General features: G+C 38.6%; 1 protein-coding gene across 6 annotated transcripts in view; it reads right to left on the reverse strand.

The window, feature by feature from the left end:
- The window catches only part of GNGT1 (G protein subunit gamma transducin 1), a 65,847-nt gene that overhangs the window by 46,978 nt on the left and 2,274 nt on the right, over positions 1-16,595 (reverse strand). For 4 of the 6 annotated variants that reach the window (XM_081800529.1, XM_081800530.1, XM_031027741.2 and 1 more), the window contains exons 2-3: positions 6,607-6,709; positions 2,172-2,380 (exon numbers count right to left, since the gene is read on the reverse strand). In XM_081800529.1, the coding sequence (XP_081656655.1) occupies positions 2,252-2,380; positions 6,607-6,709 (232 nt within the window). In that variant the 3' untranslated portion in view covers positions 2,172-2,251. Of the gene's footprint in view, positions 1-2,171; positions 2,381-6,606; positions 6,713-6,954; positions 7,038-16,595 lie in introns of those variants that run through there. The other 2 variants (XM_081800531.1, XM_031027743.2) reach the window with 2 other exon arrangements.

Consider the following 16,595-nt stretch of genomic DNA (forward strand, 5'->3'; position numbering starts at 1 on the left):
AGAATCCATTCTATTCCATTTTATATGTGAAAAAAAAAAAAACCCTGCTGTTCAGAGAGTTGAAGTAGAAAGTGGACAAACCAGGGTTTTAACTTAGAATCATCTGCCTCCCCAATCTATTTCCAGTGTTAGATAAAAGCTAGAGATGTTGGTTAAGACCATACATATTACTAAATGCCATAGCCAAGACTCTAATATTTTTTTAATCAGGGGAAAAAAGATAAAAGGAATACATAATAAACACTCAATTGCACATAGAAATACCCTTGAGACAGACCACCATTAAACAAATAAACAAGTGAAGTGTATAGTATGCTAGATAGTGATGGGTGCTATGGAAGACAAGAGAGTGGAACAGGGAGATAGGAAAGGCTGAGGGGGTTGTTGGGGAGGAGTTTTGTAATTTTAAACAAGGGAAGAGAGTGTCTCCTCAGGAAAAAGATAAACTCCAATAGTGTATCCTGGAATCTCCTAATACCCAAAGCATATCTGATATGTGGTAGAGTGTGGTGTTAACCATTCAGCCAGAGATCCAGAGTCGGGACCTGAGAAACCTGCCAACTCATTTCTCTAAACCTGGATTTCCTCCATTTCAAAATGAAGGGGTTGGACGAGGCTCAGTAGATCTTTATTGAGCATTTACTACGGTCAGAGTGGAAAGGACTGTGCTAGGAGCTAAACTTGGGACCTCCGTGAGATTCCCTTCCAGACCAAATAATAGACACTTCTTGTTTTTAAAAAGGATGACAATCAGTTAACATTTCCTTGTATTCTGATCACTGACATATCCAAAAATAGCACTGTAAATGTGAGATAGCAAAAAGGAAACACTATCAACAAAAACAGTTTCCAAGTTGCGGAACAAAAACAGTTTCCAAGTAACGGTAATCAGCACTCATCATTTGTTACAGAATCAGAGGCAATTATCTCTTAGTCATTAGCACAAAGGTAGTGAAATTTGGTTTATGTCAACTCAGTAAGATGCCAGGAGGAAACTGATTAGTAAGATGATGCAGAAGATAGCTATTTTTCTATCATCTTGTTCTTACACTGCTACAGGAAAAAGGACTGTACTAGTCAAAGTCTTCTTAGGGATGGGATGGAATAGCATGGATCTCAAAGGATTCTGGATATTTGTCCAGTTTCTTTCTCAGTAACAATACTAGTTAACACTTACTGGGTGTTGTTACTATGTGCCAGGCAGTATGCGAAGTGCCATAATCACCCTAGTGTAATATGTAACGCCCCATGAAAAAGGGGATAGGACTATTATTATTCCTATCCTACAGGAGAAAAAAACTGAGATTTAGAAAGAGTAAGTAATTTATCCAGAGTCAGTTAGGCGCTAAAATGCCAGAGCCAGAACTCTCTGGCTTCTTATAATCTTTAGTCTGGTGCTGGTTAAATCCACTGTGCTCCATGACCACAGACTGCCTCTTAATCCAGTTGGTATTCCGGTAAAAAGTTATATCATCAGTAACAAGTAAAAATGGTAAGAATGTAGGAAGAGGTTATGTTAAAACCATCACTGCTGACTGGGGGTTGAGAGAGCAAGGGAAACAGAAAACAAAACATCCACAATGAAAATCTTCAGAGCACACATTCTGTCATGATAGGACTTCCATGAATCAAAAGAATAGAGTTCCTTATTCTATAAAGGAAGAGAAAGGTTGGAAAAAATATAAGGCTAACCATGAAATTTCTTACTGGAATATTAGTAGTGTTGAAAGAGAAGTTAAGAAACATAAAACATTAACTATATGCTGGCAACCAGAATAATATAGACTCGTTCATAAAACATAGTATTGTTTTTTGTTTGGTTGGTTTTTTTGGGTTTTTTTTTTTTTTTGAGAGAGAGTGTGAATGGGAAGGGGGAGAAGGAGAGAGAGAATCCCAAGCAGGTTTCATGCCCAGAATGGAGCCCAATGCGGGGCTCAATCTCACGACCCTGAGATCACAACCTGAGCCAAAATCAAGAGTCAGACACTTAACTGACTGAGCCATCCAGCTGCCCCCTAATAGTCATTGTTAAAGAAAGGGGTCAATCAATATTTATTGTCAATTATGTGCTAAACCCTGTGCTAAATACTTAAAGAAAAATATAGATTTATGCATTATCACATTCCAACTTTTATTAAAAGTTTATATTTATAAATTAAAAGGTTACGTACATGCTTAATAGTATTGTAATAGATGACCAAAAATTAGTACTGTCATTAAAGCTCAAGCTATTCCATGGCATTTTTTTTTCTTATGAAATCACACAGCCTCCTTTGAGCTCCTTGAAGGGATTTTTGTCCTCTGGGATACCCTTTACTAGTGGATCTTCTCCAGATCTTTCTTCCACATAATCCCTTACTTCTTCACAACATTTGGAGACCTTAAAGGAAAGGAGAAAGAAATGACTCATTTGGTTAAAACAGAATACTGCAGAATCCAAGAATGTATTATAATTTCTGTGTTCTTTTTAATGTGGTTCTGCTTTCCCCCAGTGCATATGTCTTTTCTAGGAGAGAAGAAGAAATAGCTGCTCTTTTTCCTGTGTTCCTGGATATCTTCAGGCAAAGGAGAACCATCTGGCCACACTCCAGCTAAGGGTTCTCAGGAGACACTGCCTCTAGCTTCTCTAAAGGAGATCAGAACAGGGATCAGAAAATAGCTGGCCACAAGGTCAACAGTGTCACCAGAGTAAACATTGATTAAATCTTTTTCCTCATTCCAGAAATATGACCTGTAAAGGTGGAAGAGAATGAATAACTTTCAAATTCCAGGCTTATCACCACTCCTGAATTCTCAGAAGTATCACATATAATTTTATTTTAAACTCATTTACAATGATTGATCATGACAGTGCACTAGAAGGTGAGCTCCAAAGGGTCAAGGACCTTTGGCTGACTTGTTCACATGTATCCCAGGCATCTAGAACAGAGACTGCATTTAGTTGGTGCTCAGTAAACAAGTATTTGTTGAACTAAATCATTATTTTTGTTTATGAGCTTGCTCTTCATTCATCTGCACCATTATAGTAATGACTTCATGAAAAATCAGGCTTTAGTATTTTAATGGACTCAGCCAGAGCTTAAATGGTCCATGTACCACTTAACACACCTTTTAGAATGAGTTCATGTTCTATAACATATATAAATGTGTGTATACACATGCATATACACACAATCTCAAATTATTAATTTCTTTTAACGTTCAACTTGTTTCCTTTTCACTTAATCTACTATTCATGATATTAAAACGAAACTATTTCATTTCTGGCAGTCCAGTAGGTGGCCATTCCATTAGCTATCTAACGAATTTACTGTGTTTTTTAAATACAATATTTATATCATTTTTGTATGCAAATTTCCAGCAACATTAAACATAAGACTTAAGATTACTTTATAACTCTGCAAATTCATTATCTACATAATAGGAAACATCATTTCAAACTGGGGCAAGGCATTGGTCAGGTGGCTCCTTCATATGATGATACTCATAGTTTATACACAATTCTGAAATATGCAGTAATTTAGATTCACATTTTTCCCTTTTCAAAATTCAAAATTAAGATTTAGGTTCACTTTTTTCCCCACTCCTCCAAACACCAGCTATTTTGGCCCCAACCGGGTGTCAGAACTGTCCTAATTCTAGAGTCCGTGAAGGGTTGGTTTTTACGTCTATCTAGGTGCTGAGGCTATAAGGAGCAATAAATTACCTAAAATCCTATGTGAGTGTGTGTGTTCAAAAATTACTTCAGTGAGGCTTATTTTAAGTATATATAGTTTAATATAGGATTAAATGGCATGGTGGAGAGCATGGACACTGGATTCAGGCCACCCCAGTTTTGAATTTTGGCTCTACCCATTTCCCTGCCGTATTTATTGTTAGTTAAGAGAGTTCATCTAAGGTTTAGTTACGTTATCTATGAAAAAGGAGGAGCAACAATGGTTGCATTAAGTGCCGAGCATACAACGAATGCTCAGTCAAATGGCGGCTCTTTTTGACTATTACTACAAAGATTATCTTTAGTCTTGGCCTATTGCCTTGACATACAGTCATTGCAAATCTGTCAGCTTTAAAAAACTGGCTGCAAAGAGTTGTGTCTTCTGACAATACTAGTGCCTTGATAGCAAAATAGGTTGAAGCATATTATGAACCAGTCTGGTTCAAAGACATCAAATAATAATTTAAAATAAAAATAATAATATAATTATTATAATTATATTTATATTTATATATTTATATTTATATAATTATTTAATTTTATTATAATTATATTATAATAAACACAGTAGAAAGCACTTGCTATGTCCTAGGTATTTGTTCTCAGAGCTTTGGATATATTACCCTTTTTACGCCTCCCAGTTGCCCTCTGAATTAGATGTTGTTACTATTCCCATTTTAGAGAAGATATCTCAGGTGAGTGTTCCACAGGGAGAAAGTTGTGGAGCCAGAATCTGAACCAGGGATAGGGTTCCAGTGTCTATCCACTGGACCATTCTATAAGGATGCTATGCCATCCTGTGTCAGAACTATAGGTTCAGGACCTAAAATTTGTGTGTGTGTGTGTGCGTGCGCACGCGTGTGTGTAGTTTTGGCAGTCTGGTATTAAATTAGTTTGACTTCCAAAAACAAGGAGATTCTGAGTAGCAGGGAAAAGGAACCCCCAAACCTGATAGATGGTGATGTATGTGATGTTTGCCTCAAATAAAAACTCCCAGGTGAGCTTGCCACAAATGAATAATAAACATGAATACAATCAAACTGCCTTCAAAACAACAATCCTGAGTAAATAAATAATGAAACAGCGTTTGGATGTTTCAAATCAAGAAGAAAAAATAACTTTATTTATCCCAAAAGTTTATTTTTCCCAAATTATAAAGATTTTAACCATTTGTTATATGTTCCAAGCTTTTTGTGCTGTTTATATATTTAATTTTATTTTTACAGCAAAATATGTTTTGCCTGTATGGAAAGGGCACCAGGGAAGTTTGAGACAATTATAAATGTAAAAGCCAAAATTCCAATTTTTATTGGGAATAAGAGTCTTGAAGATAATACAAACTCCTTTTCTGCTTTGGCTTGATAAAATGAGTTTTGGAAAAAATATAAAATATACTCTTAACACTCGTGGAGGAGTTTTTGTTCTACTTACTTTCCTAAAATGAAGAGATCTAAAATACATATCTACCTTTTCCAAGCTTCAGTTACTGTTTGTTTGAAGGAAACTTTTATTCCTTTGCCATTCCTCTCCTTTTAATGGAATAGAACTCTTGGTAACCATTTCCAAATCTGTTAGATGTTTTTAGGAGGAATGAGTGAATTCTTGTGCTTGAACTCATTTTTGTTTGCAAAGAAGAAGTAGAATGTACTCATTCATTACTAGCCATAACAGTGCTGGAGGAAATGAGGTCTTGGCTAAAAGTATTTAAACATCAAAGTATTGCATTAAATAAAGAGAAGCTTATCAATTTAGAAAAGCAAAAGCAAAATGCCTATACGCATTGCTTCATTTTACTGCTTAGCTAAAATACAGTCTCTGTCTCATATTCTTCATTTCCTTTCTCTCTCTCTCTTCCTTTCTTTTTTAAAACAACTCTATGAAAATGGAAAAACATTTTTAGTTTAGTGGTCATACAAAAAAAAGGCTGAGGGCTGGATTGGGGCCATGGAAAATAGTTTGCCAAACCTTTGATTTAGAGTCTAAATCAAGAGATAATTATGATTATTAATTTTCTTAATCTCTGATGAATTTTTGCCTGAACAATTCATTTTTAACTACATTGAGCCTTTCCAGTGAATGGTGTGGGGGAGGACAAATCATTTTCCCTCTACTCTTTTAGGTTCTTGGTTGAGACACACCTGTTAATAGAAAAGGCAGATTAACAGGAGAAAAACACACAGAAATTTAATAGCATGTACACCTCCTTTATACATGGGAGAGACCCAGGAAAACCAAGTAACTCCCTGAAATGGCCCAAGACACCCCCTTAAATACCATCTCCAGCTGAAGACAAAAGATGTTGGGGGGTGGGGGAGGAAAGGCCAGTTATGGGAGGTTTTCAGGAAAAGCAGTCATCAAAAGCCCACTTAAATCAAGCGCATTTACATCCTTGCCTTCTCTACTAATAAGAGTTTTAGAGTCATCCTTCTCTTCCTGGTATAGAGAGGGAGACACATTTATAAATGGAGACTTCTCTTATAACTGTAAATATCTCTTACAAAAGGGCAACTTTTACTTGGTTTCCAGATATTCTCCACTATCTGCTGTTTCTTAAAAATAACCAGCCTAGGGGTGCCTGGGTGGCTCGGTTGTTAATTGTCTGCCTTCAGCTCAGGTCATGATCCTGGGGTCCTGGGATCGAGCCCCGCATTGGGCTCCCTGCTCTGCGGGAAGCCTGCTTCTCCCTCTCTCGCTATGTCTCTCTCTGTCAAATAAATAAATAAAATCTTTTAAAAAAATAAAATAACCAGCCTAAAATAATACTTATGTCAAGGAGGTATATTTTGTTTGGGGTGGCACATTCTGCTCCCCTGCAACAGTTCCTGACTAACCTGGTAGTCCTACCATAATCTATAGTTTAAAATAAAATTCAGAAGAGAGCAGCAATTTACCAGCATTCTTTCCAGGGTCACTTCTTTCTTAAGCTGGTCAACTTCCATCTTCAATTTGTCTTTTTCTGTCAAGTCTTCAATATTGATCACTGGCATCTTTTGCCTGCTGAAAAAAAAGACAGTTCATACACCCAAATTGCTGCACATGCTTCAGGTCAATATTAGCCAATCCTTCCCTCAGCTCTTAACTTACTAAGTGAACTGTTTCTTTGTTTTAGCTTTCTATTATAACTGATTTCTTATGAATGCTCTCTGAACAATTCCAGCACCACACACTAGCCTTGCAATTTTAAAGCTTCTTTATAATCTTCACTAATATGATTAAACCAAGCATTTGACTCTAACCACCTGCTAGTAGGTTTGTGGGGATGTGGGGAGAGGTCAGTTTAGTCAGCATATAGTCTTAAACATCCAAAGCCTTCCCTTTTCCCTTTTTTTTTTTTTTTTGTGGGGGGCATGGTGTAAATGGTTGGGTTTCCAACCCTCATCTCTAACACGAGAGTCCTCCATCATATGATATATGCCATTTCAGTTAGTTTGAGGTCATTCTGAGGACTGCCCATTAATCCCCTAAATCACTAGAGTATTTAATCTGGTATTAACAGAGAACTATACAAAAACTGTTACTATAAGTTCTTTATAAATATAATAGGTTGAAATATAAGCCAATAGAATGGAGATACAGCAAACAACCTCATTAATCAGAAATAAACTAGCATATTACTTAGAATGTGTCTCTAAACAATACCAGGAAGTTCTGTGTAATTGTCACAATGCATTGGAAAGCAATGATGACCAAATGTAGTGGGTTAAAGGTGACATAGTGGGTATACTAATGGACATCATAAAAGAAGGATCTTCTGCACTCTCAGCAATCTCTTCTCCTTAATTAGATCAATGGACAATGGGGGAAGATGGTTCAGTAGCTGGTGGTACCCATATGCAATTGTCTGGAAAATATTTCATTGTAGCCAAGTGGCATCACACTTAAAATCTCTCCTTTTTTGGTTTTCTTCTCTTCTCCTTTGTCTCCCTGGTCCAATTTTTATAATGACATATTTTTATGAAAGTAAACATATTTAGGTCACATGCTATTTCAGCGAACGACATTGTATATTTACATAAAAATACTCTGCTAATAATTTATCAGCAATTAACTTATTTCCTTGTATGATACAGTGTTATCATTCCCAAAACCTTTGAGGAAATATTATTTCCCTTCTCAATCTTATAATAGACTCTTCTTCTCTGGGAAATAGACATTTTAACATATTTTTAGGGGCAAATGCCTAAATATGCCAGCACAGATACAGAAAAGAACACTCTATGAGTACCCAAAGTCAATGTTTCCTGTACTCTTTTATTTTTGCTCTTCTGTTCTTACCTTAAGAAACAATATGACAACACAAAGGTTGTTCCTTCTTGTGTAATTATTGTTTGGTATTTGAGAGCCCATGCGCAAGTTCATTCTCCCTTTCCTTCTCACTGCCTTCAGAATATCTGTAACCATTCACAAGCATATCTACCTCTGCTGATCATTTTTAGCTGTTGATATTGTCCTTTGCATATTTTTTCTCCATCTTGGAAAACTAATTCCACTCGGCAATGGCTCTAACACTTCAGTGTATATAAGAATCGCTTTAGGAACTTTAAAATATGAGTGCAATCTAAGAGGCTTTGATTTGGAATAGGGCTTAGGAAGGGAAAAATGAAGGAGGGGAATCAGAGGGGGAGACGAACCATGAGAGACTATGGACTCTGAGAAACAAACTGAGGGTTCTAGAGGGGAGGGGGGTGGGGGATGGGTTAGCCTGGTGATGGGTATTAAAGAGGGCATGTATTGAATGGAGCACTGGGTGTTATACACAAACAATGAATCATGGAACACTACATCAAAAACTAATGATGTAATGTATGGTGATTAACATAACATAATAAAATAAAATTTAAAAGAGAAAAAAAAAAAGAATTCCATTTTCTCTGTTTCAGAGAATCCCTACCATGTTATTGCCAATGAAATGATCACTCTTTGGCTCTTGCTAGGGGTGTGGCCCTCATCAAGTTACTTAACTTCTGTGCCTCAGTTTACTAGGAAATCGGAGCAATGTGATTACCTACATTGTAGATTTCTTGAGAGGAATCAAGATTGTACAATGGTATGTGGCACGAAACAAGTGCTCAGTACATGTTAGCTGGAGTACCCACTTATTCGGCACCTCTAGACTTTCAAACTGTGCTGTCTTACATGGCATTTTCTGTTAGGTGGCTCTAAAAGTGCTCTTAAGGGATATCATGTGGACATGATTTGGCTCCTTTAATAGCAGATGCTGTTGGTGCCCTTCCTAGACCCCCTTTCCAGGGTGGGGTGTTCATTTCCCCAGCAGGTGCACGTGTTCACCGCCAAGGGCAAGCCTTCTGCATAGGTTTGTTCCTGGCTGATGGGAACCACTTCAACTGGTGATGTCTGGGAGATTATGCTTTCGATCGGCTCCTATGGGTGACCTGTAGCACAGGGCTGGCTGAAGTGGGGTTCTAATAGCTCAGACCAGGTGCCTGTGGGCTGAAAAACCTTGTAATTGAGAACCTTCCAGAGCTCCCCATGGGGTCAGGATAAGCTAGACATCTGAAACTACACCCTTGCTTAACTTCTGCTTCATCTTGCTTTCTACCTTCCTTCAGAGATTTCTTGTGAGAGCTCATCCTTGATAAACCACTTGGACAAGGATCCTTGTCTTAGGCGCTGATTCTAACAAATCTAAGACACAATGGGTTATAAGGACCTTTATAAGAGCATCTATATCTTTCATAACTTTTATGTCCTTACTCCTGCCTATTGTTCAATATATGAAAGAGAATCATGGAGTGTAGATAAAGTCACTTGCAACCTATGTCATAAATATTCACCTAGTCATAGGAAGAAGTGCAAAGTACCTAACTTCAATTTATTAACAAATGATCTCCAAACTCTAAAATTTAATAATATTTTAAGTAAAACACATTTCATTTGGTGGAGGTGCATCTTAGAAGATGAGAGAATGCTTGCCAAACTTGATGCCACGGGACTTGTATGAGAAAATTCAAAGAGGGAGGATCAAAACTCTAACCTCCCTCAAAGACAGCCAGACACACAGAGAAGGGCAGTGTACATTGTCTGCATGGAGTCCCAAGGCTCAGAGTTGCACTGAAGAGTTTAAATGAATTCAGATATGGCATAATCTAATCATCCTTAATCCCATTTTACAGATGGAATAAGGGTGGACCCAAATCATAAAATGGGTGGCAACAGAGCTGGGGCTATCACACAGATGTTTGGCTTTTGGTCTGGGGTGTTTTCAACTCCAGCACACTTCTCTCTGTTACCCTTTCCAAATTAGTGTAAAAGAATAGATTTGTTTTGTCATACTTTAGAATTACACTGAAAGAAGGCACAGAATTGAAAACAAAAGGCACTAAGCCACTCTGTCGTATTTCCCCCCATACCTGGGCAGCTCAAAGCTTCCACGTTGAGCCACCTCTCCGCAGGAAGTTCTAAGAGGGGCTAGGTCATATTACTGGCATATTACCAAGCATCCTTACCCCACTGCCACCAGAATATAAAAGGGGAGGACTGAAGACTCAGACCAACAAGCTAAGGCAGCATTTACAGCTAACTCGGGGTCGGGGGGAGGGCGGAACATACCCCTTTAAGTAGAAGATGTTTGCCCTTTTACTCCTTCTTCCATCTTGCACTACTATCAGGGGCGGTAAGGTCCAATATAGCAAAGAGAAGAGGAGGGGGAGAAAGTACCTCAGAGTTGTACCCCATTCATAGAACAGTGGTTCTCTGTGGGGGAAAATACTGCCCCCTCCAGGGCCTTTTGAAAATATGTCAGGTTGTTTATGGTTTTCAGGGGTTTTGTGGGTGTGAGTAAGGGATGTAGGGAAGATAGAACTATGTAGAGTAGCTTAAGTGTCTCCCTAATATCTTCCATTAGCTTTCTTGCTAATCTATTCTAGAATTAAAGTGGGCTAGTATAAGTTCAAAAGCTACCTGCTGTCTGTTTGTTTTTACACATTGTAGGTAAGTATATTTTGAAGTAAGGCAACTTGACAAAATATTTAACTTATAAGGGCTATATTAGTGGAAATTATTAAAATTATTTTTAGAAGTCCCCTGTTTTATACAGTGGATCAATCACACATTCTTTGAAATAGAAATGTTGCTAACACACTTTAAATATTTTGATTTATAAACATTCCATTTGACACTTTTTTTTCCAGAAACAAATCCACTATATTATGTACAATAAATTTGCAACCATATGGCTATAAATTTTCTTATCTTGTACTATTCTTTTTCATCCTGACATTATACCTAGGACTACAAAAATAGCTAACATTTTATTCATTCATTCAACAAATATTTACTGAATGCTATTATGTGCCAGACAGTATTCTAGATGCTTGAGGGCAGAGCAGAGAAAAATATAGAAAATGTTGCCCATGAGGAACATACATTCTAATGAGGGAGAAAGACAATAAACAAGATAAAATGTACCATATATTATATTGTGATAAGTGCTAGGGGAGGTATAATAAGTAATTTGTTTATTCCACAGACACTTATAAGATCCTACTGTCCATAAGTCTTGCTCTTAGCACTGGGAAACAATGGTGACTACAACAGGTAAGTTCCTGCTGTCACAGAGCTTACATAATAGTGAGAGGATCAGACAAGTGAAACAAAATGAATAAACATAGTGATTTCAACTGATAAATGCTATAGTTTATGATAAGGAGTGACTAGGATGTGAAGCAACATCATCTAGACTGATTGGAGGTAGTGCCAGTGGGACCAACACGGTCAAGAAGGAGACAGTGAAGATCAGGAGATGAACGTTTCATGCAAGGAGAAGGGCTAAGCAGAGAGAACAGCGCATGCAAAGGACCAGAAGTGGGAACAGATTTGTTGTACAAGGAGAACAGAAAACACAGTGTAACGAGTAGAGTAAGAAAGAAGGAGAGTGATGGGGTGAAGTCAGTCAGGGAGAGAGCAGCCACGTCACATAGAGTCACCCAGAGGAATGGTGACGAATAAAGTGAGGAGCTAATGAACGGTTTTGATTTTGAGGAAGTGAGGTGTTCTGATGTGTTAAAAACACTCTGCTGTGTGGGGTTGAAGGGGAACAAAAGTGGAAACTGGGATTTTATGTAAGAACCTAACATAACAGTCCTTTAAGAACAGAGAGATTTGAACAATATTGGTAGCCATGGATATAGAGAAATATAGGCAGATTAAAAATGTGATTTGGAGGTAGAATTGACAGGACTATTGATGGATTGGGTGATGAAGAGATGGGAGATGTCAAGAGTGATTCCACAGTTTTGGGCTTGAAAGTCTAAGTAGAAGTGTCATTGACAGAAAGAAGGAAGATTGGGGTATATGACCAACACTTCAGTTTAAGACATACAATATTTGAGATGTGTATTAGATATCCAAGTAGAGATACTAAGTAGATGTAAGTGTTTGGAATTCAGAGGTGAGGTCAAGACTATACACAAATGTGTGTGTGTGTGTGTCTGTGTGTGTCTACTTGAAATCACATAAGAAGAAAGTACAGTTAGAAAAGAGTTCTCAAGGTTGAGCTTTGAGTCACCCCACCTTTAATGGGCAGGCAGAGAAGGACAGATTGAGAAGGAATACTCAACTAAGTAGGAGGAAACCAGAAGAATGTGGTAAAGTAAAAACTAAAAGAAAAGCATTTCAAGGATGAGGAAGAGTTTGAAATTGTTAAATACTGCTGAGATGGAAAAATGTGGTCCTTGGTGACCTCTGTGGCAGCTGCTTTGGGTGTCATATGAATTGAGAGGTCCAGTAAGATGTGGCAACATGATGAGGTGCTCTTGACGGGAGCACTTCCTATTCTTCCTCTTCCCAATGTAGAAGTTGAATTGGAGTGCAATGGGGGGCGGGGGAAGGGGAGATGAAGAAGTGGAGGTAGATAGTGAAGATAACATTTCTGATAAGTTTTGCTGGAAAAGGGAGCAATGAAATAAGGCTCTAACAGGAAAGGGATAGAAAGTCAAATATGAACTTTAAGTTTGGGATGGAAAAAAAAAATCAGTGATAGAGCACTCCAAATGGAAACCACTGAAAGAAGTGATGTTACAGAGGAGAGGAGTGAAGTCCTCGAGAAGGCAAGAGGTGAAAGGATCTAGAGCAGTAGCTACCAGGTTGGTGTCTGGTTGGACCAGGGCATGACTTCTATTGTAAGCGAGGGGAAGAGAGTGCCGGAGATCCTGTCCACCAGTAGGAACAGCTCACACTTCTCTGGCTCATTCAGTATCCCTAGTCCACGCTAGCGTAGTCAACTCTCTTCCAATACAGACATTTTAGTTTGACTCAGTTTGTTTCCTTGGCTAATAGTCAAGAGGGAGAAAAAAAATAGTGAAATAGTAAGAGTCTTAGGAGATGTACTGCCCTTTCAAACTGCAACTATGGCCTCCCCCTGCCCCCAAATGGTAGGTTGTCCCTTCTGTGTGACTTAAGATACAAAAGCTTTTCTACATAAAACTAGAACAAATGAACATATGGAGGGTTTATGACAGACACATAAGTAATGTATAACATGTGATTTGGGCTAGGGTATAAACATGACAATATTTTTGTAAGAAAGAGTGTCTTTATACTTGAAAGGTCAAGGTCCATTACTTTCTGCTAAATATAACCCTGAAAGTAAGGATTTAGTGATTAACTCTCTCAATCCTTTAATCTGATTATTAACTTTGGCAGATGCTTCTCTTAGAGCATTAGAGCAATGTATTTAAATTGTAGTGATCTGTTTGTCTGTTTGTTCTTAATTATAAACTTTATGTTTGAGTGAGAAGTCTGTAATCTAACTGTCCAGGTACTGAACTAAGATCATGAGCACGTGTTACATATAATAAGCCTGACTTCGGGCCCCACTAATGTGTAAGAAAAAGCTTGTACAGTGAGTGAGACCAGCGGATCAGGATTCAACGGCCTGAGGTAACTGTATAGCTTTGACCAAGTCACATATTCACCTAAAGTTTCAGTGCTTATCTGCAGAATGGGGAGAATAAAGTATCACCCTCAGTGGTTATTGTGGGAGATGTAATGAGTTAATGTACACAAAGTACAATGTAAACTCTCAATCAGCATCATATTCATTATTATAGTTATTGCTCTTCCCACATGATATACAGACATTAGGGGCAATTTTCTCTGTCTTTCCCCCCTTCCTGACATGCCACTCTCTGGTGGATTGGTAGCCCAGGCTAGAATTCTGGGCAGGTGGTGAGGCCATACTGTGCCAGAAACATCTTGGATAAAATAGTCCAAACTCTGTCCCAGCCTTCTGGGTGCCCTACAAAGGTAAGTATGCAGCAATCTGAGTAAGAGGAAAGATGGTCTGCCTCTTAAGTAGGCATGATAGTTGAGTGAACATACATCTAGGTAGAAGAGAAAGGGTGTTTCTAAGATTCTGCCTTCCTGCAGAAGGCAATGCTTTGCTAGAATCACAACACCTTAAAAAAAAAAAACCGACCAAAGCAACCAGCTGTTGAAGGAGTGAGTCTCTGTGTCCCATAGGCATAAAAAATATGTTAGATCTGTTTGTGTAGATTGGCTTTTGTTTAGAACTGAGCGCTTGCTAAAATTTCATTTCCTCCTCTATGATCCCATAAAACCTAGTACATATCTTTAATATTGTACTAAAAACACTATATTGCAATTGGGTTATGTGATGTTCATCTGTCTACTCTATTGTGCTATGAGATCCCTACATGTTATTTGTCTTTGTATTCCAAACGCCTAGCACAAGGTTTGGCACATATTAAATAGTAATTCTGCTTATTTTAAAAATATATGGATGAAAAAATGACCACGGTAAGAGACACATTAAATACCCCATTATATCGTTCCCCTAAGGAGAACAAGAATAATAAAATTAGGCATAGAGAATGTCTCATCCTCTTACGTGGCTCCGCCTTATTATACAATGCTCACCGATGCACTCTGTTTCCGACAGAGGGCGCACTAGAGCAAACATTTCCTACGTGACCCAACTCACTTGAAAAACACCTTGTCGGTGAAGGAGTTGCCTAAACTTGAACAAAATCCTCGTGATCCCTCATCTCTCAGGAGAGATGAACTGCCTTTCTTATCAAATGCGTAAAGTTCTTGGTCGTGCCAGCTGGACTCACTTCAGATTTTATTTTGGCTTAAGCTAACAGGCAGCGACAATTTTGTTTATTGGGGAGTTATCAATGTAACTCGGTAAGTGACTATGTTATGTAATATATATCCCCAAATCACTGGGGATGAATTCTCCTCATTCATTTATGAGCTAAACATGCCACCTCTCTCTAAGGTGTCTGACAGAGAAGAAGACCATCTGCCTCAATCCTCCCCTTAAATTCACGATCACTGTCCAAGCATGTGTGGCTCTCAGAAGACAGAACATCATACTCGAGACGTGGAAATTCTAGGAGCTAATGTGTTCCAAATCAACTTCATATCCTTTTTTTTTTTTTTTTTTTTTTACGGGGCCGGGAGTGGGTTGGTGAGAAAGAACAGAAGCACGGATCTGACACACGCACAGATGTTCCTGAAATCACTGTAGCCTCTGTGTGTTTTCATTCTGGTATTTACTGTTCTGCTCTAAGGTCTCGGTACAGTAGAAAGAGTCCAGGTATGGGAATGGTAGGAAGAATACAAGGCTGAATATCAAGAACCTCGGTCCTAGTCTCAGCTCTGCCGACAACTAAGGTAAGTAAACATGACCAGGTCTCTGTATAATTCTGTAAAATGAAAATAGTGGAATAGACGATATCTATAGTTCCTTCAACACTCAAATTATAAGAACTCCATGCCTCATTTCACAGAACTCCAAACTATTTTGAACCTCAATTTTTAGCCATAGCCACTAAAGCTATTACTTGGTGTAACAATGACAAATCAATCTGAATGACTGTTCTTTGCAGTTCCCTCCAGACTTGCACGTCCTGTTGACTTTGGATAAAGGAATTCTTTTCCTTTGCTATGTGGTAACCTTTTGGCTTAGTTACTGGTTTAAGGATACAGAAGTACTGTGACATCCCTATGGAGGCTGGTTGCAGTGGTCACATGGCTCCTTCCACATGGTCCTAAGGATAAATTCAGTAATTTAAAGTAGTCCCAGAAAATTTAGATTCCCCTTACATTGGAAGATATCCTTTTCATGGATATAAAAATACTCAAGTGGTTTGCAATTAAGAGGTGTAATTTCCTTCCTGATAACTTGGCCTGATCATCTCAAACTTCTAACTGTCCCCACTTGTTGAATTCTCCTTCCCTGTCTCTGCTCAGTGGTCACAGGGGTGTTAAAGATGCACCCTATGTGGCATAGAATAAAGGAAGGAAGTTAACATTTCTGGAGTACCTCTGAACATGAATTTTGCCCTGTGTCCACAGACTCTACACGACAGAGGGGTGAAAAGCCTGATTTTGGCCCTTTCCCCATTCTCCTTCCCCTCCAGGTGTTCCAGAGCATCCTGAGTCCTTAGCAGGACTAAGGACTCTGCTCTGGCTGAAAGAACCCTAAGCTCATTTCCCCAGAAGAAACCATCATGAAGTTATATCTGATTGTGTGACAGCTTCCTAGGCAGAGAGGTGGCCTCTGAGCTCAGCCAAAGAGGAGAGCTGGTGAGAGCAATGTCGCAGGCTTCAGTCCTACAAGGCCAGTTCACGGTGCTGTTTCCTGACTGTGGTTGACACTCCCATCTTCAAGTTTTGTGCAAAGGCTCTCAATGGGAATCAAAACATGGATAATCAGGCTGGAGTCTGTGCCTGTGCGTAAGACGCTGAAGCCCACCCCTTTGAGTGCTTAGGCACTTGGCCTTTAATCCTCATAACACCCATGTAAAGTACAGTCATTATATCCATTTTACAGAGAAGGAAACTGAGGCTCAGAGAATTTATGTGACTCTCCAAAGGAGCAAGGAATAAA

The sequence above is a fragment of the Leptonychotes weddellii genome, chromosome 12 (assembly GCF_054177405.1).
Source record: "Leptonychotes weddellii isolate Sample4059 chromosome 12, ASM5417740v2, whole genome shotgun sequence".
Taxonomy (NCBI): domain Eukaryota; kingdom Metazoa; phylum Chordata; class Mammalia; order Carnivora; family Phocidae; genus Leptonychotes; species Leptonychotes weddellii.